The sequence below is a fragment of the Naegleria lovaniensis genome, assembly GCF_003324165.1.
Source record: "Naegleria lovaniensis strain ATCC 30569 chromosome Unknown tig001, whole genome shotgun sequence".
NCBI classification, from domain to species: Eukaryota; Heterolobosea; class Eutetramitea; order Acrasida; family Naegleriidae; genus Naegleria; species Naegleria lovaniensis.
This window is the reverse complement of record NW_025407823.1, coordinates 153,426-180,561: the sequence shown is the minus strand read 5'-3', so window position 1 is coordinate 180,561 and position 27,136 is coordinate 153,426. Positions and strand designations below refer to the sequence as shown.

The 27,136-nt window shown below is 38.3% G+C and overlaps 11 protein-coding genes across 11 annotated transcripts; 3 read left to right on the top strand and 8 right to left on the bottom strand.

Annotated features, from left to right (window-relative positions):
• Positions 1–8: 8 nt before the first annotated feature.
• C9374_003622 (uncharacterized protein) lies at positions 9–434 on the top strand (the record flags this gene model as incomplete). The annotated part of the gene is made up of 1 exon (XM_044693171.1): positions 9–434. One exon carries the CDS (start codon positions 9–11, stop codon positions 432–434), a length of 426 nt encoding a protein of 141 aa, XP_044555752.1.
• Positions 435–711: 277 nt separating this feature from the next.
• On the bottom strand, positions 712–2,744 carry C9374_003621 (uncharacterized protein; the record flags this gene model as incomplete). The annotated part of the gene is made up of 3 exons (XM_044693170.1): positions 712–1,347; positions 1,446–1,676; positions 1,770–2,744. The coding sequence occupies 3 exons, from the start codon at positions 2,742–2,744 to the stop codon at positions 712–714; spliced, it is 1,842 nt and encodes a 613-aa protein (XP_044555751.1).
• An 81-nt stretch (positions 2,745–2,825) lies between these two features.
• On the bottom strand, positions 2,826–4,823 carry C9374_003620 (uncharacterized protein; the record flags this gene model as incomplete). Its single annotated transcript, XM_044693169.1, has 2 exons — positions 2,826–4,286; positions 4,404–4,823. 2 exons carry the CDS (start codon positions 4,821–4,823, stop codon positions 2,826–2,828), a joined length of 1,881 nt encoding a protein of 626 aa, XP_044555750.1.
• A 280-nt stretch (positions 4,824–5,103) lies between these two features.
• Positions 5,104–7,233, bottom strand: C9374_003619 (uncharacterized protein; the record flags this gene model as incomplete). The annotated part of the gene is made up of 1 exon (XM_044693167.1): positions 5,104–7,233. One exon carries the CDS (start codon positions 7,231–7,233, stop codon positions 5,104–5,106), a length of 2,130 nt encoding a protein of 709 aa, XP_044555749.1.
• Positions 7,234–7,703: 470 nt separating this feature from the next.
• On the top strand, positions 7,704–11,909 carry C9374_003618 (uncharacterized protein; the record flags this gene model as incomplete). Its single annotated transcript, XM_044693166.1, has 3 exons — positions 7,704–11,066; positions 11,150–11,479; positions 11,553–11,909. The coding sequence occupies 3 exons, from the start codon at positions 7,704–7,706 to the stop codon at positions 11,907–11,909; spliced, it is 4,050 nt and encodes a 1,349-aa protein (XP_044555748.1).
• A 289-nt stretch (positions 11,910–12,198) lies between these two features.
• Positions 12,199–13,147, top strand: C9374_003617 (uncharacterized protein; the record flags this gene model as incomplete). The annotated part of the gene is made up of 3 exons (XM_044693165.1): positions 12,199–12,418; positions 12,593–12,621; positions 12,818–13,147. 3 exons carry the CDS (start codon positions 12,199–12,201, stop codon positions 13,145–13,147), a joined length of 579 nt encoding a protein of 192 aa, XP_044555747.1.
• Positions 13,148–13,281: 134 nt separating this feature from the next.
• Positions 13,282–14,415, bottom strand: C9374_003616 (uncharacterized protein; the record flags this gene model as incomplete). Its single annotated transcript, XM_044693164.1, has 1 exon — positions 13,282–14,415. The coding sequence occupies one exon, from the start codon at positions 14,413–14,415 to the stop codon at positions 13,282–13,284; it is 1,134 nt and encodes a 377-aa protein (XP_044555746.1).
• Positions 14,416–15,577: 1,162 nt separating this feature from the next.
• Positions 15,578–16,630, bottom strand: C9374_003615 (uncharacterized protein; the record flags this gene model as incomplete). The annotated part of the gene is made up of 1 exon (XM_044693163.1): positions 15,578–16,630. The coding sequence occupies one exon, from the start codon at positions 16,628–16,630 to the stop codon at positions 15,578–15,580; it is 1,053 nt and encodes a 350-aa protein (XP_044555745.1).
• Positions 16,631–17,546: 916 nt separating this feature from the next.
• C9374_003614 (uncharacterized protein) lies at positions 17,547–18,452 on the bottom strand (the record flags this gene model as incomplete). The annotated part of the gene is made up of 1 exon (XM_044693162.1): positions 17,547–18,452. One exon carries the CDS (start codon positions 18,450–18,452, stop codon positions 17,547–17,549), a length of 906 nt encoding a protein of 301 aa, XP_044555744.1.
• Positions 18,453–19,740: 1,288 nt separating this feature from the next.
• On the bottom strand, positions 19,741–21,051 carry C9374_003613 (uncharacterized protein; the record flags this gene model as incomplete). The annotated part of the gene is made up of 1 exon (XM_044693161.1): positions 19,741–21,051. The coding sequence occupies one exon, from the start codon at positions 21,049–21,051 to the stop codon at positions 19,741–19,743; it is 1,311 nt and encodes a 436-aa protein (XP_044555743.1).
• An 829-nt stretch (positions 21,052–21,880) lies between these two features.
• On the bottom strand, positions 21,881–24,355 carry C9374_003612 (uncharacterized protein; the record flags this gene model as incomplete). Its single annotated transcript, XM_044693160.1, has 1 exon — positions 21,881–24,355. One exon carries the CDS (start codon positions 24,353–24,355, stop codon positions 21,881–21,883), a length of 2,475 nt encoding a protein of 824 aa, XP_044555742.1.
• Positions 24,356–27,136: the final 2,781 nt, after the last annotated feature.

Sequence of the window (27,136 nt, the reverse complement as noted above, 5' to 3'; positions counted from 1 at the left end):
CAAAAAAAATGCCACAGGCCAAACTTCTACTCCCATATCTCACTTTCAGTGGTCAATGCGAAGAAGCTATGAAATTCTATCAATCCTGTCTCGGAGGCGAATTAGAAATTATCAAATACAAAGATTCTCAAAAGAAGGACCAGTACCCACACCTACAAGACAAGGTCATTCATTCCTCCTTGAAAACTAGCCAAGCTCCCATCTTGTTGGCTTGTGATGATCCTGTCGAGTGTGAAAAACCAAATGCTCCTTTCGTGAATCATAATGGTTATTCTCTTTCTGTGACTGCAGAAAATGTGGAAGAAGGTTTGGAGATTTTCAATTTGTTGGTGTCGGATGGAGAGGTTGTGATTCCTTTTGGAAAGACTCATTTCTCGGAAGGATTTGGAATGTTGAAGGATAAGTATGGAATTTCATGGATGATTTGTCAGTAGTGTAATTTTTTGTGTGTAAAAACTGTTGACCATTACAATAAATAGATGAACTTTCAGTGTTGGTAATGCCTTTGATAAACAAACTGTTTTCATGATACTTGCAAGCCAAGTAATCCACCATGTGCAAATTTTCCGGCAGTATTTGGGATGGTACAAAGGTAAATCCATGAATAGTCGTCTCGCTCAATAATTTCAATCCGAGATGGGAGTGTTCAGAAAAAATCGTTTTTTCAGGTTATAATATTGAGTTTTTTCAGCATTGTGTAGAGTCACCTTCTTATTCGTCTCCTAGATCAATAATTTCCTCCTTTCCTGTTTCTACTCTTGGAATGCTAGAACTACTGCCTTCCGCACGAGTCAGGCTTGGTAAGGAATTTGTGCTTGAATTTAAATTTCCAGAGCTCGAGTTCCGATCCAATGCTTTAGACTTACTGGATATGCTGAGGGTCTTTTGTTTGTTGACATCTGAATCTTTCTTTGCAGTAGTAAATTTACCCTTGTAAATTACAAATGGATAAGGAGTACTGTCGTCATGCTCCGAAGAATAAAATCTGAGAGCGCTTAACACATCTACTTCACGCTTCTTGGTAATGGAAGCGCTCTTCAATTCATCGTTGACATAGGGATATTTAAATGTAAGGAAATAACACTTATCAACAAGCTCAGTGATGGTTTTGAATTTTCCTGCCTTATCTGCATCACAGAGATAGTAACAAGCTCCTTCTTTGTCTGTCTTTGTTCTTCTCAATACAAAATGATAAACTTGTCGAGAGGAGAAGAATCCGTGGCCATTCTCTTCTGTGCTTCCAACTTCTTCTTGTACGCTTGAAAGACATAGAGTACCAGGCTCACATTCATTGAACCGAATGAGATAGGTGCCTGGCTCTTCGTTTCGAAGTAAATCTTGTGCGTCCTGTTGTTGATGAGAAAAAAAGTTCCATTTCATGTGTTGAAGTATTATTTGGTAACAAAGGTAAAAACGTAAATATGATTGAAATCGTTGCAACATACCATTCCTGTTAGAGATCCCCAAAAGTGAGGAAGGAAATTTAGTGGTGCATACTCTTCTTTTGCGGCAATGCTGCGAAGTTTCAGTTCGTCGCTTTGCCATCTGAAAATACTTCCAAACCACCGCACAACGTTTTTAAGATCAGTCACGCTCACTACTCCGTCACATGTTGGATCAGATATTTCCTCTAATAAATCAATATCCCATTTTGTTTTAAGGTGGGCAAAAGTTTCCTGTTATGAATATTGTTGCGTGGGAGGAAGATATAACACAGTTCATCAAAAGAATTATTTCACACACATGTTCAAAGCTACTTTGAAACCTACCTCAACAGCATCGATAAATCCCTTCTTCCTCACACTGAAATTTTGTAGCCCAATTTTTTGCTCCCACCACTGCTTTTCAAAATCAAATTCATTAAAAAGTGGCGCTACGTTAATGCTGTCTGAAATGGTAGAATTGGCTCCTAATGTTGCCTCGCTCTTTCGCTTTTGTTCAATGCATTCTCTCAAGTCTTTGATTTCTTCCAAAACATGAGTTAAAATTATCACCATTTCATTTCTCACTTCGTAATATCTCTGTTTGCTATCCATATCAACGACATAGCTAGGTCTTTGATTTGCTTGGGCTCCAACAAAAGAGGAAGCTCTTCTCAAACTATTTTGTGTTGATGAAGTTGACATCTGAACGTTAAATGAAATGTTTGGTTTTCTACCTGAATGATCTTTAAACTTTTCCAACTTTTTGATAAATCTTGGAATTTGACGATCTTTCAAAGCAGTCAGCCAAACCGTGTATGCGGAATTAGTGTTGTAGCTCACTCCGAGATCATCTTCGTCATCCAATCCTGATCCACCAAATGACCCACCACCAAACAAACCTCCACCTCCCCGATCTCCACCTCCCTCCAACCAATCACTTGCATATTTCGGTACATTTAAATATTTCTTTAAATTACCAAACTGTAATTCTCGATAATGACGAGAAATTTCATCCAACAAATTAATCAGTGGATCTTCATTGAATTGGGCAAGAATTTGAGCAAGATCATTGAGAGAGATGAGAAGAGGATCCGTTGGAGGAGGTGCTACAACGATCGGAGTGGGATTATTTCCTCCAGTGTTATTATTATAGGGAGTATTTGGAGAGGTTGTTGTAGGTGTAGTAGGTCCACCCAATTGGTTCGGGTTGTATTGAGAAGATGAATTGATATTTGGAACGGATGCTCCGAGCATACTTGCGAGACCACTCGTGTCCGCAACATGTTGGGAACGTCCTGGTGCGGATGGTTGTTGACCCATTATTTTTTGATATGATGATGCGTTTTGAAAGAGGTGAAAGGCCATTATTGGGGTGTGTGCACATGGTCACATTAAACACACTCAAGGATGAGTTTTATGATTCTCCATTTCACTGAATAAAGGACTCATTTTAAATCGAACAAACATGTCAGGTAACACGGTAGTCATTAATTCGTTCAAAATATTGTCAAAGAGTAAGGGAGCTTGCTCATTGAATTTGATTTGTTCTTCCCAAGGCATTAATTTCACTTCATTCTTATTGCTGTAGCAGAAGAGTCTCTTCAAATTGGATTTCACTTCTTCTCTCAACTTGTCTTTGGTGTTAATATACATTATGGAAGAAGAATCAAATAAAAATTGTTGACAAATGGCAAATGCAAGCTTTTTGACCTTTTCATACTTGCCAATGTAGGCATTGGGTTTGTAATTCACATACACTTCTTCCCAAAAGATTAAATTCTCCGAGTTGTATTCATAATGTGAAAACAACTTGAAATATCTTCTCTTTTTGGAATCATTCAATACACTAAACAAGTCAATAGTCGAATCAACATCCACAGAATCAAAAGAACAAATACATGAAATTCGAATAGGTCCGTGATTACAACGATGACGGCCATGACTATCGCTCGAAGAAGAACCATTATGGGATGGCACTCGTTGTTGAAGCATTCGTTTGGCCCTTTCAGTTTTTTCATATTCTTCTTGCTCTTTCATTTCAGCACTCATGACTTGAACGAGAGGAGTGGATGGGATTCTGCGATACTTGGGAACATCCTTAACCACGAAAATGTATTCACTCTGTATCAATGGAAGAGGGTCTACAATGGAGGAAGGAATGGCTTTTTCTGTTTGAGCTGGTTGCATGTGTAATGTTTCAGAGAGACTGCCCGAAGAAGATGGTTGTTCTTTGAGGTTTCCCTCAACAGAAGATTCATTGTTAGATGTTTGATGTGTAGAGGACGATGAGGGGGGCAGTTCTTGTACCTTTGATAACGTATTGTCCTCTACACATCGAGTAGTAGTTTCGTCGTCATGTAAAGTTACCAAAGCTTGTGATGATTCGTTGACATCTCTTGGCAACTTTGTCAATGTTTCTTCGGATGGTTTCAAACTGGTTTCCATGGACAGTGTTTCCTGTGTAATTGAAAGAGTCGACCTATTTTTCTCTTCATGATCCATGTCATTATTTTCTTCTTTCAAAATCTTTTCACTCACTCCATTATTTACATCTAACAACAATACAATATCGTTGATGATCTCTGTGCAGTGATCAGCATAGTTCAATCTCCACTCATACACAATCTTTCCTTCTCTCAATAAAAACAAGGTTGGTTTGATATCAAAACTCTTACCCTCATAGTGTTGTCGTTTGTGAATTTCCTGAGAAAATCCTTCGACCTTAGCAATGATTAATTGAGGCAGTAAATACGTGAGAATTTCTTTTTTTGAAAAAGGATCGGTGTGTACTTGAAACGAGGAGGCAAACTCACTGTCAGGGTCAGCCACTCGCAACATTTGTACAAGCTCAGGGACCTCTAACTGTGGTTATCACATACGTTGGACATGATCCATGGTATTGTCGAAATCCGATATCGTGTTTGCGCACGCAATATAATAATTAATAATTGCGTGTGAAATGAACATGTCAATACTTACACTCTGAAAGAATTTCTCACCCTTTTCCTTGGATTCAGGATAGACAACGACAGGAACAATATTCATCTGAGTGAGGGAACGATAAAATTGAAGTAATTCTAGAGTCCTTCTGTTACAAAAGGCACACCCACCATACGAAACAAATCTTCTAAAGATGAGCAATACATGATGCTGTTGGGAGAGTTGAAGAACGTTTCGAACGGGTTGATTGGTGTTCGATGTTTCCATTACGCTCATGATATTATTTTCACAGGTGGTCACTTGATTCTCGACAGTGGAAGGAAAGGTGCTGCTTTGAGCACTTGACAAAATGGTTGAGGAAGAGGTTGCAACTCTGAGTTCCATTGCTCCTTCTTCCAATTGTTTGTTGTTGTTTTGCTTGTTGTTTGTTGAGGAGGAAAGTGATTCTGAAGCGATCATTTTTCTTTTTATCTTCTCCTTTGTGTGGTTATTAATATTCACTTTCATTGTCAACGGTCATGACAAAAACGGAGTAATGAGCTTAGTCAATCAAATTAATGCTATTTCTTTTTCCGTTGTTGATGCATTATGCTCTGTGTCAACCGATTCAGTCAAAAGCCATTTTCTAATGTTCTTGCTTGGAAACTAGAAATAGTCGTAGCTGTAAACGAGTGCTTCAAAGAGACAATTTTCGAGGGCAAGTTTTTGTCTCCAAGATCTGTACAATCTTTCGCTGGTTCTAGACAATTTGGCATGAGGAACTTTTAAGGTGTGAATATTCTGAAAGCCGTGTTAGGCAGTTGGTTTCAAAGATTGAGTTAGAATCTATTAGTTGTCGCTTTTCTCTATACACTTCAGCATTTGATAGTACTTTGTGAGGAGGCTTATGCTCGATAGTCAGTACGCAATAAATAGTATAGGACTCGTGATCAGAGCTATTGATGCGCGAGCTTGCTATTGAAACAGGTGGCACTGGATTTAAAACATATGACAAATACAACAAGTCAGCATTGAAAAACACTTTGTAAATGGCAATGTTCTCTAGCTCTGGTTTGTTGGTGTTATTCTGCAGGAGATGCTTGTAAAGCAAGGATGGGATTGATTTCTCTGAAATTTGTAATACTTCCTCTTTGTTGTTTCCAATGTTGACAAACATGGTTGAATGATGTGTAGAAATGCTCACAACAGCTTGCTTAAACAAAAAATCCAAATTAAGGTTTGGAAAAAAGGGTTTGGTTGGTACGTCAATGCTGGAGCTTTGCATAATGAGATGGGTTAGATTGGTGAGTCTGGATATATCAAGTTTGGGGGCTATTTTTGTCAGAATGTCCATGTTTGAAAGGTTCAAGTATTTCAATGAAGTCATAGTTTCAATATATGACAATTTTTCAAAGTCGAAATCGTTGGTGCAACGCAAGTTGGTCAAATCTAAATGTTCCAAAATCAACCCATCTAAAGCTTGAAGGTCGAGCGCAGATTGAGTACCTGGCACTTGAATAACTGTCAAATTTCTTAAGTGAGTGAGATTATTATAGGGTAAATAGTTTGTACGATGCGTGAAAACACAACTGGCAAAATAGAGTATTCTCAAGCGTTCAGAAATGATGGCATGAGAGCGTACATCGATGGTCTTACAGTGAGTGCATTTAAAAATCTCCAAGTAGGGTAGAGCATTTGCTGCGTTTGGGCCAATACTACCAATGATGACATGGTTCAATTCAATTGTTGTTAGCGTTTTAAATTTGTTAAAGAAATCCATATCCATTGCAGCAAAATTCAAATGATTTCTTTGTTTGATGACAGTGATACCTGGTATAAATGTTAAACGTTTCATATTCGTTGGAAAGTCATTGATGACTGGATCATAGCGAGCATCTTCAACGTAAAATTCATTCACATTTTGCAATTGAATGGGAATGTGTGTACTCTTTTTCACACTCAGCAGTCGTATATTAAATTCTGCACATTTGGCCGAAAGGGTGTTGAGAGAATTAAGGAAATCGATATTGGCGAGCTCCATAAGTGTGAGCGTGATTTTGTTCATGGGTTGCAGCATGTTAGCAAAGTCAGAGAGCAGCTGCTCGCTGTTAAATTCACAATTCAAAGAAAATGACAATTCTCTCAATGTGTCCGTGGCTGGTTTTAACACACTCATAAATTGTTGTAATTGTTCTGAATTTCGAATCGTTGATGAACATTGAAATTGTCGAATACCAACGTTTTCAAACACTGGTTTGCAACATACAAATACTCTTTCCGAGTCAATACTATTTCCAATCAATAGAGTCAAACTTTGTAGCTTGCTGAATCGCATTAAATTTGAGCAGACCATCATGGCAAAATCCGCCTGTAATGAAATTTTGATCGACAAGTGTGTCAGCACATTTCCACAAATATTCACAATATTATTAAATAATTCTGTTTGGTTTCTATGAAAGACCAATTCCATGGCTGTGAGTGATTCCTTTTGTTCCGATATGAACTTGGTAAATTCTTGGATTCTTCTCTTTTCAATATTGGTTTCAGCAAATTTGAGAGAATCTTCCACTTCCAACTTTTTGACTTGGGAATAAAATTTTCGAGTTCGATCAAGACGATCCTGTTGATCTTTTGAAAAATTCCATACCAATCTCGTGTAATGATAGGGTTTATGAGCCAGAGTGTAGAATAATTTGGAACAAAATGCCAACCGATTTACTACATAATTTCTCTCCAAAAATTCAAAAATTGTTAGCAACGCGTCTTGGCTTTCGAGCAAGGCATGGAGTGGTGCGACGTCTTTCCATGATGACGGTTGTTGTAATGATGAGAGCACACGAGAATTATGTCGTTCCGATTTCGAGTCTGTATGCTCTTTCAAATTTGACATTTTTTGTGAATTGACTTTATGAAGTCAGCTTTCAGGAGAAAACATGACGGACCTCAAAAACATATACTTCATATACTTTCTACAGCATCTTCGACAATAAGTTTGTTTCGGAAATTGGACAAACCATCATCGAAACACAACATTTAATTTTCTTTGTGAACAACAAAACTGAGGTACAGGAAGGATGACAAGAACTGTTATCGTCTTCACCATAATAAGGACCTTAATAACCTGGTTCCAAGTTTGTTATGGTGCAAATTGTTGGCTTTCACTTTTGCAGCATGACATTTTCATTTTTACATGACAACAAGATTTCCTTTTCACATGACATTTTCGAAAAATAATTTTTCATTTAGATGTTGGTGCGACCCAGACACCGAGATGTTCTCGGTATGATTTTCTTTGACTGTTGAGTTATGGGATCGTCTTGAGACGATCAGACCAAAACAAACACACGAAATCAATATCCAATGTCAGGCTTGATCAATGGCCATTCACCATCATCCCCTTCTCAAAGATTTTGTTTGTTGTTGATATCTTTGTTGACCATTCATTGTGTTGTTGTGGTCAATATTCACTCACCGACATGGTACTATGTTTCCGCACAATATTTGGCTCACTTGGTGTATTGTTCAGTGGCCAACACGACTCTCATACCAGCCAGTACCATGATGACTCGACAACAACCTGGAATTTTGTGTCCTTTTGGTTACATCAAGCAAACCAATGTATCCTCAGGCACATTCATTTGTGTGAGTGTGAGAGATTTATTGACAGATTTAGTTGATCGAAAGGATTGTGTGCTTCCTCCGGGAAGAAATGAATTCTCACTGCCATACCTCGATCCGTTGAATTGTATCTTTAATTTTATGTATTGTGCAACAAGTACGAAAAAGTGTAGCTTGTTTAATACTCGAAAATTGGGAGATTCGTGTGTGGATCGACACAATTGTGTTGGGTCATTGCAAAAACCTTACATTAATTGCCATGAAGGAATTTGCACGACATTGAAACCTCTTCCTGTTCTCCCAGTAGGTTCCGTGTGTAGTGTGAATCCTACAGCCGAGAATTTGGCGTTCATCAGTTACCAGAATAATACCTTTGCCACATGTTCAGCTGACTCGTCATGTATGATTACTTTGTCTGGTTCCAGTAAGTGCGTCAAAAAACACTCACAAAAAGCACAGCCCTATGCCTCCTGTGGTCTCGTGTATGAAAATCAAGAAGGAGGACAAGTTGTAGAAAGTATCAAGGAATGCGTGGATGGTCATGTCTGCAACTCGAATTGTGTTCCCAACTATGGAGCCCCAGATTTTGGAGACGTTCTTCGCTTTCCCTTTCGTAGTGTGGTGCCTTTCACAAATGACCCAAAGAAGCTTATTTGGAGTTCGACCTTCATGTCGGGACGTAAAAAGTATGTCCCGAGAGGAAAAACCATGTGCACCAATACAGACTATGAGTGCAATGGAGCTTCTACGGACAATGCCATTCAAATCAAATCATCGTATTCGTACATGAGAAAAGAAGCCATTGCTGGATTTCAAGGACTGAGTAAGTGTGATCTCTCTCAGAAACAATGCCAACGAGCATTTAGCTTGCTGAATGGTCATGCTTGCAACTATCATTCCGAGTGCCGTTCTACCTATTGCTCACCAAAAAGCAATCAATGTGAAGACATTCCAAGTCATATACCTTGTGGTCCAAATTCTATCAACGCCTCTGTTTCAGAATGTCCTGGTTTGTCTCAATGTGTTTGTGCCAATCTTACGAGCGCTTATTGTGTGAATTTATGTTTTGCAGAATTGACAGATTTGCGTACCTGTGCTTATAATTTTGGAGTTTTTGGAATCAGTAATCCAATTTCGAAAATGGAAAGTACTCTTATACCATTCTTTGATTCGAAATCTTCAATATTCTCATTTGAAAATGGAACCTGTCGAGTACATTTGAGAAAGTATTATTCATGTATGCAAAATGCTCAACAAGAGCTTGGATTGAATATTCAACAAATTGTCCATGACGAAGAAACACCTCAAAACGTTCGCTCGGTGAAAGAACCGATAGACTCTGGTGCCAGTAGTGAAGGTTTTCTAGATGAACCTGACGACATGCTTCAAAATCTATACTTGCAAGGTCATACACAATGGTCAAGCTCATTGAATTATTTGGTTCTTGCTGAAATGAATTCGAGTTATGTTCCCAAACCCATTCATAACATTTCTGACATTTCACTTGCAACGATTGATTTATTCAACGACCCTTCTAATCGATTGAATCAAATTTCTCCAATTTATTCCAATGTCAATGTTTCCGAACAAGTAGTGGTCTATATTTTAGAAAGAATGGCTGGCTTAATTCCCCGATACAAGAGTAAGGCCATTAATTTTAATTCGACTTTGAATGTGTGTGGATGTTGCACACCTCAAGTCACTCAATTTTTACAATCTTCCCTAACTCGAGGTATCATTTTGAAAGGAAATGATTCGAATATTCTCACACAAGGTGCTGTGAATTTTCAAGACTTGTCTTTAAGCAACACAATCTCAGGATTTGAACCTATTATGGGTCATGATTCTTTTTTGAATAGAAATTGGTATGAAAAATGTGATATTATTTTGGTGCCACCTGAGGACATTGATGTCATTACACTTTCGATCAAGAATAACATGCTCATCTTTGATAACAATGAAACAAGTGGAGATATTGTCAAGGAATTGGAACAAAAAACCATGAAGGATTTGTTCCTGGTATTGATATCCAATTTACCATCCAAAATGCTTACATTATCGAGAGATGTTCGAGACGCAGCCATGACTGATGAACAAGTATTACGAACCGTATCGTCGCTGATTCAAGACACCATTATCCAAAGTATGACCAGAATTTCACAGATATTCAATCAAGTCCAAAACTCCAATTCTAGTGAATGTTCACTCTTCAATGCAACATTTGATGTAAAGACCTACCATCAAGCGATATTCTCGTTCTCTTCCGAATGGGATAGTACACTGTTTCCTCTTGCCTATTCCGAGTTCATCATTGAATTCGATAATTGGTTTTTTGCACATGGAATTTCTTTACCAAAATTTAATGTTACAAATGATTCCATGATTGCCATTCTGGACAAGTTAGCAAATCCAAAATGCTACAGTAGCTACAATTCATATTTAGGTGTTTTTCACTATAACGATGCATCTAAATACTGGGATTTAATCTTGAAAGATGCCATGTTATGGTGTGTTATTGCATGTTGTGTTATATTTTACATCATTGTGGCATTCACTTATAGAGCGAGCTTTGCCATGAAGAGAAGATTATTTGCACCATTCATTGGACCGTTTTGCATCTTGATTATTTGCTTGGTGTATATTGAACCGATTTTAATGTCTCTTTTTAAGAGCGTTGGAAAGAACATTGTGCCTTTCATTCCCATTCCAAACTTGTGCATGTCACTTTTGAGTGCTTCTTACATTGCAGTGTCTGTTCGATTTTATTATCTTCGAAATTTGTATCCAATTAGAAAGGGATTAGACGGAACCATGCAAAATAGAACAGCCAACTCGAGCATGAAATTGTACCGAATTATTGCTCAACCTTTTGTCACGTTCTTGATCACCATGATCATTATGGCAGCTCTTTTTGCAATTTGGTTTGGGATCTTTTATGGTATTTTGGACAGAATTATAATTAAGAGTTTTGGAAGATTTGAATGGACTCTTCAATTTGATGCCTCTCTTCTGGCAATTACCACTCAATTTGTCTTCTTGAGTGTGACTTCCATACTTTGTCTAACCGTTGATGCAATATTCAATTGGAAAAAGATTAAGAAAAATGTAAGTCGTTCTTTGATGATGGGAACACGTATGATCGCTAACATGTGACACCAATATGAATGGTATGAAAATAACATGATTAGGGAATTGGATATTATTTCATGTTTGATGATCCTTTTCACATGAGAATTGATATCATTTCACAATTACTCATCTTTATCATTTCAATTATTGTGATATTGGATATTTTCGTTTGGCATACTCTGATCGTTAATAGAATTGGAATTGCTCTCTATTTTCTATGTACCTTAATGATCTTTGGTGGAAATATTGTTGCGATTGAACTTGTAGCGCTTCTTCGGAAGAAGAGAGAAAGTACATTTTGTTTTGCTTGTTTTACTGATCGACCCGATGTTCTTGAAACAGAATGGATGTCCAATATGAAAGATGTTGAATTTAGAGGTTTACAACAGGTGAGTTGTTTTTCACATTTTAATTTCTTGAATGGTGGAGTCACATGTAAATTTTTCACTTCCCTGGTTACAGACCTATGCAAAGAATGAATTCTCTCTTGAAAACTTTATCATGTTCGAACACTTGGAATCACTCGAAAAGAAAAAGGAAATCAATGTGGATGACATGCAAAATTTGCAATCCACTTTTCTTCACACCTTGTCACCCTATGCTGTCAATTTACCTGCCTCATGTCACACTCGCTTTGATCAATTGTTGGAGAAACTAGTTCAAGAAAGTGTATCGACTCTACCCATTCGTGAGCTTGATTTCATCAAAAACGAAGTCATTGCTAATAATTTGGATACCTTTAGTCGTTTGACCAGCACCACAGAGTATCGACGATGGAAAGAAGTAGCATCCTTCCAAAAAGAAATGCATGTCAAATAATCCATCTCATGGTTTACTCGATCCCATTTTGGATTAAGGTTTTTTCTCAATCATCAAATTGGAGTGAATTCAATGACTCGCTTTAAAAGTCTTTGGAATCATTGTCTTTGATGTTCGATGGTTGTTCGACAATTCCAACGGCACTTCGGAGGCGCCAATAAAAAAATCTACGTCATCATCATCACAGCTTCTCTCTCAACTTTTGCAACAACAGATTTTATACATCATCAAACGGACTCACGGAATTCAAATACATTCAAGATTCTTGAAGTGGAATATTACAAATAAAATGTTGAGTGCGTTGAAATCCATTTTGGATTGGTTTAAATCCTTGTTCTGGAAACAAGAATTGGAGCTTACATTGGTAGGATTACAAAATGCGGGTAAAACAACACTAGTAAATACGATATCGTTTGGACAAATGAATGAAGATACAATTCCAACCATCGGATTTAATATGAGAAAGGTCTCTAAAGGAGGTGTGGAAATTAAATTGTGGGATATTGGAGGTAAGTGATTCCGATGGAACATATTGTTGAACGAAAGTATTGTTATGAAAATATTTAATAATTACAATTATTATTATTATTATTTGATGATGATGGCAATACATTATTAACACGTGATGATCTTGCATTGGATATTTTGTACTATTGCTTGATTTGAAATCCATACAAAAACAGGACAATCCAAGTTCAGAAACATGTGGGAGGTATGTGCGGAAATGATTGTTGTTCCTTGTTCTGACTAATTTTGCTGTCAACTTTTTACTCATACTCCATCAATTGATTATCATCATTTCTACCGCTTTTATTGGACCTCATACTCCATCAATTGATTATTGGACTACAATAATCCTATTAATGAATACGTCTTTATATTGTTGATTGAAAATGTCACAACAACAGAGGTACTGCAGAGGTGTAGGAGCTATCGTTTATGTCGTGGATTCAGCAAGCGATGAACAAACTTTAGAAGTTGCTAAAAAGGAGCTTCATGAACTTGTTTCAAAAGCATCTCTTTCCACTATACCATTACTAGTTTTAGGAAATAAGAACGATTTACCCAATGCAAGATCAGCACAAGAATTAATAGATAAATTAGACTTAAAGTTAATAACCGGAAGAGAAGTCAGTTGCTACTCAATCAGCGCTAAAAACTCTGTAAATATTGACAAGACATTGCAATGGCTCATAAAGAATGCCAAGAAGAGTGAAGATACGGATAAGAGTAATTAGTTGCCTACACTTGTGTTAAAAATTTAATTTCGTATTTATATGCCTGTGACAACACTTTTGTAAATTTATTCGTGAGACAACATTGTAAAGTAAATTGTGACATGAATTTTTGAGTTGTCATATTTGGATAGGTTTTACAATGATTGATGCTCTAAATAATATTGAATCAAAGCTTGCAAAATAGATCCATAACTTGGTTCGTTAACAAGATCTTGTTGAGCATCCGCATGTGATGGACAGTTTGAAGCAGGAAGAACCATTTGGCAATTACTCTGCGAATTGTCTGTTTGGTTCATTAACTCATGAGGCCACAAATTTGTCTCTGTTTTTTCTGGATTATTTTGAGAGGAATGATTGAGCGCGATTGGTGTCTCGCTAATGCTACTTGCTTTTGAGCTTTGCATGGAGGAAGATCCTATTGAATTTTTTCGTTGTCTTCTCTTTGGTGGATGTTGACTCTCCTTATGGGTCATCTTTTCTTGTTTAAAAGCATCATTGCCTTGTGCGTTGGATGATAAAGTTTGAGGGGTTAATACAAAGTAATTGTCTGCAAAAGCTCGGTTGTTCCTTAACATGGGTCTTTCGAAGGCATAAATTTTGACATCTTTGGAGGGTTGGTTATTGGTGGAGGTTGTGTTGTGAGCATTGTCTTTGTTCGATGCGTCATGTTGTTGGAGATTAGATTTTCTCGTTCGTTTGCAACTTCGCCTGACCTCACATGTTTCATCAATGAAATGAAAAGATGACGTTTGGTTTGGGGTTGGAGATTGCGGCTGTTGAGTGGTTTCTTCTAAGCAGTGTTTAGAATCCTTGGTTGGTGGATCAAACGCATGTGAATGTGCTTTTCGATGACGTTCCCCATTGCTGTGTTGGTTGTTGTTCGCCAATTCAAGCTTGTGGCCCTGAAGAGAAGTAGCATGTCTAGCAGGGAATGTAAAACCATTGGTTGCGTTGTTGTTACTACTTGTAGGTTGCAAAAAAACGTCTGGAGGATGTGAATGCGATGTTTCTTGGGTCTCCATCAAGTTTGGAGTATGTTGAGGTTGCTGTACCTGTTGTCCATGGCCACTGACGAGAACCATCATTGGATTCGCCATGGTGTTTGGAATCACCCAATAACATACTTGACTTGGGTTCCAAGTACCTCCTTGCACAGTCGATGTTCTAGCCTTTGGAGATTCGGTTTGGTTTTCTTGAACCCTTGCCACATGACTCCAAAAAGCGATTTGCTCTGAATTCCATAAAGGAAATGACCATTGATTCTCCATACTTTTTTTATTATTTCAATCTTCACGTGTGTGTATAATTTCAACCGTCGACAATAGTACAAGGCAGCATTGCTACTTCAATCTTTTCACTCTTATTTGATTTAACGATACAGCTTGAAATGGTTGTGTGGACTGGCTTTGGGAGAACTTTCTTTCCTAATTTTACCCTTACCAAGTGAACACCTTTATCCATTTCAAACAGTTGGATGACAGGTCAAATTCCAAATATACTTTAGGTATTAAACATTACGGTCATCGGAGTTTGAGGTGGACTTGTGACTACTGTTACTGGTACAAGTTATTCGTTGAGATTGAGGTGAATCAATCATGGTTGTTGACGGATCATGCACACATGCGTGCCTTATTCTTGGCTTTCAATTTTCCCACAAGTGTCATTTGTCAAAACAAAATAATTTTCAACAAATTCCTTATGTTGTCTTTTGAATTCCTTCTTCGTTTGGTAAGTTTCATCAACAAAATGTAAAACCATGTGTTGAGGATTTGTTACTAACAATAGTTTGCTGTATTACAGCTTGGGATGCTTGAATTTCATGCTCGAATGATTCTGGGAATTTTGTATTGACTCTTTCTTGTTGAAAATGATTCTCTTGTGTCAGAGGATCATGTTGTGAACACGTATGAATGAGTTGATGATGTTGCATGGTATTAACATGTTGGGGAGATCCATGCATGGGTTGATGATGGTACATGTGATGTGCATGTTATCACTATTTTCGAATAAAAGAACAGCTGATTGAGAATCAATGTTTGGTGGTGTATCATGTTTGCGGTAAGGGCAAGATGGTGCATCAACATTCACCTTGCACACGAAATTACTAATCGCCTGTTCGTGGTTTTCTAACGAACATGTGAGCTCGAGTGGTTTCGATGCATGATGATGCGAGGTGTTGAATGTTTTTTCGCGTGTCTCTAATACTCGTGGTGCCGGTTTGATTTACATCATCCTGTGGAATTTGGAAATGTTTACTAGGTTGAAGAGTCTAGGCATCTCATGAGCAAGCGCGACAGTAGCAGGCACTTTTCGAACACTTTCATGCATGCCATAAGTATGTTTGTTGAAGCATGGTTGAATACTTTTTTGAATTCAACTCAGGGATTCTTTGCGCAAAATGCTCTCCTCCACGTCACCGGGTTTGCCTTATCAGTAGAATACTTGTTTTGTTGACAATTGCAGATAGAGTTGAAGTAGTGCTTGAATACGCTCACTGCCATCACGCTGTTGTAGAGAACATGGTACCTGCTTGTTTTCTAAATGATGATGCATTGCATCTGCTTGGGGGCCACTAGAAGAAGGCTGTATATAATTATTGGGTTGGAATGAGCTGTTAGGCACCAAAGGTCCTTGTTTGTTGGCAGCAAATCGATCATGATAATCATGTTGTTCATGAATGTAAATGGATGAATAATGGTTGCACCCTGTAATGATCGGTCTGGACTGAATTTGTGACGAAGTGTTGTAGTCATGGATGTAAGCTGTTGTAGGAGATCTTGTAAATTTGTTACAATTCGATGTTGTATCCTGTTGAAGATCGTTTCCACCAGAGGAGGAGATCAAAAACGAGATGTTACCCGGTGTATGAATTGTTGAATATTGTTCCATCTGTTGGCCAACCCCAGCTCTTTTCAAGTGTCTTCGTTTTCTTCGTTGAGGAGGTTGTTGGTTTTCTTTGATTTTCATAGTTTCTTCTTGGAATGAAGCTGTATCGTTGTTAGTGGGTGTGAGGACAAAGTAGTTTTCTGCAAATTCTTTGTGCTGCCTTAACATTGGTCTTTCGAATGCATAAATTTTGACGTCACAAGAGTTGTTTGAGGGAAAAACGCCATTGGAAACATGTTTTTGGGGAAGAGTTTCGTATTGAAGCTTTCGTTTCTTGGTGTATTCCTGTTTAGTTTGGTTGGTTTCGTCAATAATGCTGATAACATTTGATGTGTTTGTCATTGTCTGTGTTGACCGTTCCTGATGGGTATTCTCTTCCTCAACATGCATTATTTTGATGTTTTCCTTCTTTGGTTTTAAATTTGGAGATACACGCATAGATTCATTTGATGATGGTATCACAACTGACATGTCGTTTTCTTGATAGGTACGGTTGATACTTTCATAATTCTCCAGCTGACCCACCATGCATGCAGCAGGAAAAACGAGTTGATGATGTACTTGTTGTATCATGCATGTAGCTGTGGGTGCATGCATGTGTTGATGGTGCGGTTCTTGATGTTGATTTGTATAGAACATGTTGGTGGTTTGCATTGTGTCTTGTGTTCCCTTTACATTGGGACAAGATGTTTGTGTTGGGGAACAGATGTCTGTTGTAGTGATGTTGAGATTGTTCCTCGATACTCTTGTATGGAAGGTTGGCACATGCGAGGTAAATGCTGTAAATACTGTAAAATCTCGACTGTAAGAAACGTTTGCCCGTAAGCAACCCCAAAAAAAATAGCCAACCCTCTCAACCGCCAACAGCGCACTAGCAGGTGTTAGGCATTGATTTGCCTCTGATGATCAGAGTATTTAAATAAAGCTTTATTAAATACAATTTCAACAATCAACTTCTTCATCAACTTGTTAGAGAATGTGTTTACGAATGAAAATCCGGGAAGCTCTCCTCCTGTGATGATCCAAACCACTCAAAACTTTCGCTAATTAAAAATAGCCGTTATGAAATGGTGGTATGATGTTGAGAAAATTGGCAGGGTGAACATAAGCACTTTTTTTTTGCCAAAACAATCATTTACCCTCGATTGTTGTTTACGGGCGAGATTTTACAGTATGCTCTTCATCTGCAGTAAATGTTCAATTTCTGCATCAAAATGTGCTTGTGTCACTTTGTCCATTTCAGAAAACTGTCGTTTTTTTTGACTTTGTTTTTCGTGGCTGATTGGAGGTTATTCCCTTTATAGTAAAAGTGTCGGATTAACAATACAAGGGCACTAGGGCAGGACAGCTCATGTCATTTTGCTCTAACGACTCGAGAATAATACCCCTCATTCCACAATGTCAACCCTCCTCAAGAAACATCATGCCTTGTCACAGAACCATGTCTATTTCATTGTAGAGCGTCATGCTGTCTTGAAACCATGTATAGTGTACAAGAATGGGATTTAGTGGCTCATCGGTGTCTTCTCTGGATGAGGTCATAACATAGATTAATAACGTTCTTTAGGTTTTCCGTTTCTTGAGTGTGAACGCTCGTTTTTTCAGGATTGGAAGGCAATAAGAAAAAACCAAATTGTTGAAGCTCCATCGACGTAAAGTGGGAGATGTCCAAAGGTGGTAAAAGAGTTGGATGGTGGGACTGGGTTGATGGTATTCTTTGAAAATTCGACAAATCTTCTTCAACACATACGAAGCTTTGCGAGTTTTTAAGAAAAGGATCCTCACTTGATTGTTGTGAGCTTTCGAGTTGATTGCTTGAATATTTTGTGTTGCATGTGCTGATCAAATTATTGGAATAACCTGTACGACTCGTGTCCTCATAACAAACATTCTTTTTCCCTTGGCTCATTGTTTTCTGTCTGTCTCGCTCAGTATTTGCAGGAAGTACATAATAATTTTCAATAAATTTGCAATTATCAGAAAACAAAGACTTTTCGAAGGCATAAATTTTCCCAAATGACGACATTTTCTCATGTCCACCATGACTGCTGGATTCATTCAATTGTTGAGAAGGAGGTGTTGTTTTAACTCTTTTAGTGGTTCTCTTTTGTGCTAGCGTAGATTCATCAACGATTTCAAAATGTTGAGCGAGCTTGTTTTGTGCAGCATAATGAGACTCCAAATGGGGTGATGCGGCCTGGGTTGCATTCAAGCCCGCAACTGTTCTGTTAGAAATATTTTCGCATGAAGGCGAAACTTGTGAATACATGGAGCCATATGCTTCTTTTGCACCACTTGTTGTTGGGTCAACATGCATGTGGTTTTCATGTTGGTGTGCTTCCACGCCAGATATTACATTATGACCACTTGTTGTTGCTGGATAAACATGCATGTGGTTTCCATGTTCTTGTATGTCCATTGATGCAGCTCGTATTGATGTGTTGAAACCGGTGGTCGGCTCTAGTTGATGAACTGATGAATCTTTTTGTGTCGTTATGGCGGCGCAATTGGTACTAGAAACCTGTCAGATATTCGTCAATCCCACGTCAGCTGATTTGAGTAAACTCCAAAGGAATCAAAAATAAAATGAGTGAGTCTCTTCCTGATTGGTTTGCAAGGGTTTGAAGAACCGAAGCAACTTGGGTTCTTACTGCAACAACAGACAAACTGAAACGAAATATAGAGGCCATAGGACGTTACACCATTATTCGCTTCAGCTGAAGCTTGTAAAACAACAGCGTGCCAACGAACAGCTCACGGAAGACAGATCCTTGCTAGCACCCTAAACCAGAACTATTACCAATTCTACTGCATGACATTCAACGAATAAATTTTTTTATGCTTTCATATTCATTTTTGACTTGACGAATATCTGACAGGTTTTTAGTGCGCTTCAACGTCGGATGCGCCGCCATACAATAGATGTGTCTTGGAACTGCTGATGAGGAGTTGTTGTTGTTGTTCTGCTGTTGACGTTACATGGATTGGGCTTCATAGTTCGTTTACCTTTCTTTGGATGTTTTCTTCCGTATGGCAAGCCACTAACATACCCAGTGAAGAAGACGGCATTGCACGATCTCGGCTTGTCCTTTTCGAGGGAGAACTTATACGGGTTTTCAACGAGTGAAACTGTTCAACGAAGGACTGAAGAACGCCTTTGTGATTTGTTTTTTTCGCTGGCTTTGATGTTCAGCGTGTTGAATCACAAAGAAGACTCAGACCTCGGAATACTTTTGTCATGATGGAAGAAATGGGCCTTTCTCACTTCACAACCATTGGCTGGCTACAACTATGGTTACGGTTTCCAGTGATGGGTAAAGGTGAGTGATACCGAATGTTTACACATGTTCTCGTTCTACAATTTTGAATCTGGTTGAAATCATTATGAGCTTGTTTTGAGAAATGTGGTGGGAAAATATCAAACATGTTGGTAGTCTTTACAGCTTCAATCACGTTGTATGTTGCAAAAGATGACAAGAACCCTGATGAAACCGACGAAAGATGATCAAGCTTAACGGTTGATCAAGTCGGCGAACAACAACTAATAACCGTACGACAATTGTGCAAAACATTTTTTTCGGACGAAAATGGAAAGCATCTTGCATGAATGGAAACAGATTTTCAGGCGTGTCCTGCCAAGCAGCTTGGTACGTTCGACATGTTGTGTGGTTGTAGATATTGATCCTTAATTGCTTTTATGTGTTTCCTTAATGGAATGTTTTGTTAGGAGTAGTGCTTAATTGAATCATTTCATAGCATCGATTAATGACTTGCTGTACATGTTGGTTGTCTAATTGCTCCAGATTGGAAAAGGAACTACTACCAGAGGTATGATTATTGCATGTCGTCTTTCTTGTGCAACTATCATCTTCCTCTCTATTATTATTTATATTTGAAATGTCATCGGTGGAGTGAAATGGAGCGTTCAAGCACAACGAAAGACAAGGGGTTGTGTAATCACTCTGGAACCGCCTTGTTGATGTTTCTAGAAGGGATTGAATAGGTTTTGATGGAAATGGCACTAGACTTGATAATTCCTCTTCCAAATAGAGAAACACCAAAGTTGAATTGGAAGGTGAGATATTACGATGACTCTCTGCATGATTGGGTGTGTTTGGTTTTTGAGTCTTACCGTCACATGTGTTGGGGACCACATGCTTCTCTTTGAAACTTGTTAGATTTTCCTTATGTACATTGTTAATATTCTTTTCAGGATGAAGGACATAATAATTCTTTACAAAATTACAACTCTTTGAAAACAACGGTCTTTCAAAAGCATAAATTTTTCCATGCAAATCACAACCAGTGGTTGTGTCTGAATATTGTTGTTGTGATTGCTCCAAACACTCACTGTTCCTCTTATTGTTACCATTTTTGTGAAATTGATAATTATTATTCTTCATATAAATTCCATTAGAACAAGCTAGAGTTGAGGTGAGCCTTTCTGATTTCAAATGTTGTTGTTCTTGTTGCTGAATGAACCAAGTTCGTTTTCTCTTTCGAATCTTGGAATCCTTACTTGCCATAACAGCAGTCATGCATGTCTCATCAATGATGGTCATTCTTGAATCAATTGGATCTCGAGATTTCTTTGTGTCAATGTCTTTTCTTGAATCATGCATGTTGATACGAGAAGAAGAAGAAGAGACACCCTCACAACCTCCACTCGTTGGAGAGGAACATGTTGCATGAGAAAGATCCTTCTCTTTTATCAAAGATGTGGTTCTTGTTGCATGATACATTGAGTTGTTGTTGTTGTAAGTATACAAGTCACTCATGCGTTGATGATGATAATCAAAGTTATGATGGTTCGAGTGATTCTGAGAATGCATTCCTGTTGGAGACAAGATGCATGCATGGAGGGTATTCGAAGAAGAAGTTGACGCTGTCAATGGTTGATCATGTACTTGAACATGCGCATGATCAATAAAACCACTATCGATGAAAGAATCCTGACTCTTGTGATGGGTACTACTCCTCATTCGAGAAGGTTGAAGTACACTATTACTCGGTGCCATAGTGTTGCTTGGTCTCGTTTTTTTCCTTTGCGTACGCTTCAGCTTTGATTTCACAGGAAAGAGCTAAAACTCCAAAAAACAAGAACACCAAATTTGAAAGCAAACAACAAGTTGGATTGAAAGAAGACAGAGTAAAGTTGGCAATAAGAGTTGGTGTTGCATTTTCCTCATGGATTCTCATCAATGAAGATCTTGAAAAAGAGTTTGTGCTTCGATGGATCAATTTTTTTGTTTGTGTGTCCTCAGGATTTGCGAAAGTGCGAAATGCACAATATAAACTTGTCATGGACAAAAGAAATACAAACTGCATCCAAGGAATCCGTCTTGAATCCTTGCATGGCGAGGAAAAGTTTGACTCGAAACGAATATCTAAGTCCATGAGATTATATTCCTAATACCAAATCCTGTTTTCGTCCCCACCCGGTGATACCAAATTTACAACAAATTTCCAAACAATCGTTTGTATACAGAGATATTTGGGATCAATCAATACATCACGAGAAAATGTACTCTTGGAGGTGTTTTCTTAATTTCGTGAAGACGGTTGTTGTATTCCTGAACGGAATTCTTCGTCTGATTTTTGAATCGTCAGCGGTGGATTTGCAGCCTCGAGTTGAATGAACAGTAATTTCAATTATCCTTTTCTTTGGCTCTACTACAGTTTGAAATCGATGGGAATTTTGAGTTGACAACGTAACTGGAACAAGATCGACGAACGGTTCTCATCGCGTTGTGATCGACATTCTCGATGAAACCCGTTTTGATCGCCTTAGATCAATCAAAACAATTGACAAATTTGAAGTCATGAAAACTCCTTTCCCTTACATGATTATTTATTCTTTTCTTGCTGCTGAACGATTGATAGACATTGCAAGAAGAGTCTCTTTAAAGGATCGTTGTCTGGAGCTTGTCGAAGCAATTGAAACATGTCCATGATATTCAGTGTGGGTGGGTTATGATGATATTGCCTCGATGTTTGTTCAAAAGGAAAGGATATGTTATAAACAGGATCGTTGGGAAAGTCACTAGGGTTTAGGGTGGTTGAGGAGCTTAATAATTGGGGAAGTTGTTGTGAATGAGAGGTTGATGGAAAGGTTTGCTGTGTTTTCCGTTGTTGTGTTACGAAATTGGCCAATGCTTCCATCAACAGTTGTTGAGTGTTACTGACAACGTTAACAGCATGCTGTTGTTGCTGTGATGGATTGTGATACTGCTCCTGTTGACGTGGTTGCCCAGAAGAAGATATCATACCAAAGTTTTGTGACTGTGGAAGGTCACCTTGTTGTGGTAAGGCAGTTCCAAAGAGTGTTGAGTCAGAAATCTTCTGTTCTTCCCAAGGATCGCCCTTATTAAGGTTAGAAAATGATAAATTAGAAATGTTGGTAGTGGTGTTGGAGGGTGTGAATGAATTTAACAAGTTACTGTCATGATGTGAAAAGGAAGGAGAGTGAATGAATGTTGATGATGTTGGTTGTTGAGAATCAGAGGAAGACTGTGGAACCATTGTTTCCTGATTGGATCGATTGGTCATTTCTCTGGATAAAATTGAATCAATTATAGAAATCAATGCATTCGGATCGACTTGTTGACCTCCAACTGGTAATGCTGGTGGAAGTGCAGTAGATGCTTGTTGATTGGTAGTGTTAAGCCCGCTCAACACATTCAACATGGGAGCTATTTGTTGTAAGAGTGGCTGCTGCACTTGTGGCTCCTGAAATGATGTAGATTGAGTTGATGCTTGTTGTGAAAGATTACTGCTACTTGCCCCCCGAGCTTGTAAAATCTGATTCTGAGCTGGCTGTGTGAAAATATTGTTCGTCGTTGAAGAAGTAAAATGCAAAAAACGTTTCAAAAACTCTCCCAATGCGGATTTTTGGGCTTCCAGTGATGATGATTGATTTTGGGAGTTTTCTGATGGAGTATCCAAATTATTGTTGCCTAGCGTGGTAATAGTTTCATTTGAGGGGGTGTTGAAATTGGAATTTAAGGTTTGTGCTTGTTGTGATGACATCTGTTCTTCATTGCTGCGAGTTGAGGGTGTTGGATTGGTTGTTGAGGAGGGTTTTTCGTTCATTGACGATTTTTTGGTCCTCTTTCTTGGCTGTACCAACTGCAAGTTTTGGGAAGGTTTAGAAAGAGCGTTAGTGGAACTTGCCTGTTGGGCTTGTTCATCACTACTACTACTTGCTGAAATCGATGACGTCGTCATTGAAGATATACTATTTCCACTACTACCACTGCTTGGCATGTTGCTTGTGTTTGTAATGGTTGGAGTTAACACAAAATAATTATCTGTGAAATTGACATTTTCATTCATCAACGGTCGCTCAAATGCATAAATCTTAATTTTTCCAGGTTTTTGCTCCGTTTCACCAGTGGTCATTAATTGATGATGTTTTTTCACTTTCTTTCTTGTTCTTGTGGTTTCATCTACAATGGCAAATGGCGATGGTGTACCACTTCCTGATGGAGTGCTGTTTTCTTCAGAGGATGAAGAGGGATGATGATGCATTTGCTGCAATGTAGATGATGTATTTGTATGTTGTTGAATCTTTGTTTTAGATGAAGACCTATTTCTTGATGATTTTGGCACCTTGACTTTGGCATGTTGCAATGTCACATGCGAATGATGATGTTGTTGATGCACAGAAGTCGAAGAAGAAGAACCTATTGTGGACTGATCCGCATGTGTCAATGTTGGAGATGATGTTTGCTGATCATTAGAATTGTCTAGCATGAACTCCCTATGATGTGATTCAGGATGATCATCATTCTCTATTTGTTGATGTTTCTCTTTCATCGTCGACAACTGCTGTTGTTGTTGTGAAACTTCCTTCCCGCGATTAGTAGTGGCGTCAATTTTTTCATTCCAATTTTGTGCGAAATGCGCACCTTCACAAGCATGTTGTTGTGGTGGCATAATAGTCCTCGTTGGCATATTGCCGCCTTGATGCATGTGTGTTGTATCTCCTGATGTGGTGGGCGGTTGAAGCAGCAACATGTGAGAGTTGCAACAAGCGGTATTACTCAACTCCTCATTAGCAGCTAATGACTCGACATGTCCACTACCCAGCATGCTTCTGTGGGTGGACATGGTTAATCTTCTACTACTGCGCATTTGGTCATTCTCATCCAATGATACCACACCTTCGGCTCGCTCTTCTTCGTTATCAATGCCTGGCTGCTGTTTCTCCACATGGACTTGATGCATGGCTGGGTGCATGGTTTGAATCACATCTTCATGAAAAGGAGCATGCTCTTTACGTGAAGATGATGGTTGTTGATTTCCATGTCTACTTTGCATCCTTTCAGCATGATGCTTTGAGTGTTGTTGTAATTTCAATGTTCGTTTGTTTTCGAGATGGCTCTGATTTTGAGAGGTCACGGCAGAGAAGAGTTGTTTTTTTTTGATGTTTCGACGAATTTAACCGGCAGCCGTAATGAGAGTGGAAGATTCTTTCGACTTGCCAGGCGTGGCAGTTTTGGTCTTCATATCGGTGTTAGCAGTGAGGATCAAATTCGTCGCACGTTGTGTGTTAACGCCATTTTCATCCATACTACATTCCATTAGCAGGACACAAGAGAAACCTGGCTTGGTGATGGATTCATGACAGTTGGTGCTGTTTTGTTTTTTTTCTCAAAGTTGTAAGTGTTGTGGCCAATGCGCACTTGTGGCTGTGTTCATGGTCCAGCTGGTGATGAGTGGGTAAATTGTGTCAATATCTCTCAAACTTTGGCTTTTTTTGAGGATCTCATCTTCATATATGGTCATACTTATTTCAATAACTACATTAGCCGTAATACTATGCAAAAGCCATCACAATAATTTAGGAACTTTCCAAAACACTCATTCACTGTTTTATTCCGATAATACATTTCGTCAGGGTAAAAGAATATTAGAGGTTTGCATCTTCGATACATACCCGCAAGCTACTATATTACTAGTAATATTATTATTCAAATTTCAATATGCTGAAATTATGAGCATTTTGAAAATATCCGAGGTTGATGAACGATAAATTGTCATAAAATTGTAACAATGCTGAAATCAATATTGATTCTTCACTCCTCTTCCACCTTCGTTGACTCCTCCAGCTTGCTAGTTCCTTTCAATCGGAATCGTCTATCAATCAATGATCGTTTACATAAATTCAAACGTTCGCGCACAGAGTTGCACTCTGGTGGAAATACGTCGTTTTTAATACAATCTTGAAAAGTAGTTCCTGGTTTTCTCACACATTCCGAATATTTCATTACACAATCAATGAAATCTTGACGAACACCAGCGCAAGGAGTATGTTTGTCGGGAGCCATGATGACGCCAAAATATTTTTTTTATTCTCGATAATGTAATTTTGGGATTCACAACAAGCTCACTCAAACTATAGCTTCCACTCGAGCTTGGTGGTTTTCGTTCATGTTCTGGGCTCAGAGATTTTTGGATTTAAACGCTGGAGAGATGAGAAATAACTTTCTAATTTACCTTCTAATTAATAATGCACTCGTAGTGTACCAGGAGCATATTTGTGAAGAGCAAGAGACCGGAACGCAAGGTCGAAGGTTCGACTCTCAGCGAAATCACGAAACGTTTGTTGGCAACACCAAAACCATAGTTCAACCGTCACACTATGTGAATAAAGTGGGTGAAAACAAGAAAGTCGAAGGTTCGATACCTGAAAGATGCAGCAATTTTACACCGAAAACATTGGCGGGAGAGGTGTGGCGGTCATCATGAATATTATTTATTAGGATTTGATGATTCTATTGGAATGTGAATTAGAAACGCATTTCTTATCTCTCAAGCTCGTTCATCCAAAAAATTCCCAGCCAAAATTTTTCGAAAAAGGGACGAAATTGTTGGCTCAGGCGTGGAAGGGGTAACTCAAACTGCTTGCCTGTACAGTGAATGGTGAAATGATACCGTAAACAATATCATAGAGAACATTAGGAAATGTCTATTTGTTGTACCCTTCGCTCAAAATACTATTTCAATACTTGAACCCTATTGTTTTGTGAATCACAAAAAAGCAATTCTCCTGTTTCCTCATTCAAGCATATTCTTGTAGGGTTTTCACAGTCTGTCATAGATTGGCCTTTTTTACCAAAGGTACAAATAAATGATCTATCTGTTTTGAAAACTTTTATTCTGTGGTTGCAGTAATCTGTTACGTATATATATTTGGAGGCCTTATCAAAAAGTACTGCATGTGGTGAATTAAAGTCACCTTTAAACACACCAAACGTTCCAATGGTTTTTATACTCTGCCATACTCCAGAGTCCTTATTAATTTTGATGAATTCTAGTCTGTGATAGGGATCACCTTCACAAACTATCAGAGTTTCATGATTAATAATATCGATTCCGATGACCTGAGTGTTGATATTAATTCTGTAAAGTAAATGACCAGTTTTGATATTTCTAACAGCGACTCCGTTTTGGTCACAAATAAAAAGATGCATGTTCTGAGACACCATTCTACGCATGCACTGCTGGGAAGAGCATTTCCATAGAGTCGTCAGTGAACTCAGTTCCAAATGGGACTTGATATTCGTAGAAGAAATTTCGTCCATTAATTCTTTTAAACTAAACTTCCCTGCCAAATACTCCCCCATTATTGACAATCAATGAATCATTGCCATTCATATCAAAATTCTCTTCTACACACAAAAACCATGGATGAAGAGCTAAGGAGACGATACTTGCTTTAAATTTCTTTGAATATAAATCAAACACTTGGATTCTATAACTATCATCAGTGATCAGTATACATTTGTGGGAGTATGATATCTTGACGTCGAGTGGACGAATGAATTCATTTTCGGAACTTCCAACCATACCTGTTTTTCCAATGGTGTGTACATGTTTAAATTGTAATGAGAATGGCATTGGTATTCGTATTCGTGTTCTCATTTTGTTTTTCAATTTGCAAAATTATATAGTAAATTCGGAATTGTCATTATTGGGAAACATTTCGTCCAAGCTTTTCAATATATCAAATGCATCAAAATTATGGAGCACAATTTTGACATTAATGCTGTCGTGATCATCATCATCACCATTCACGAGCATGGACGTTGGATCGAG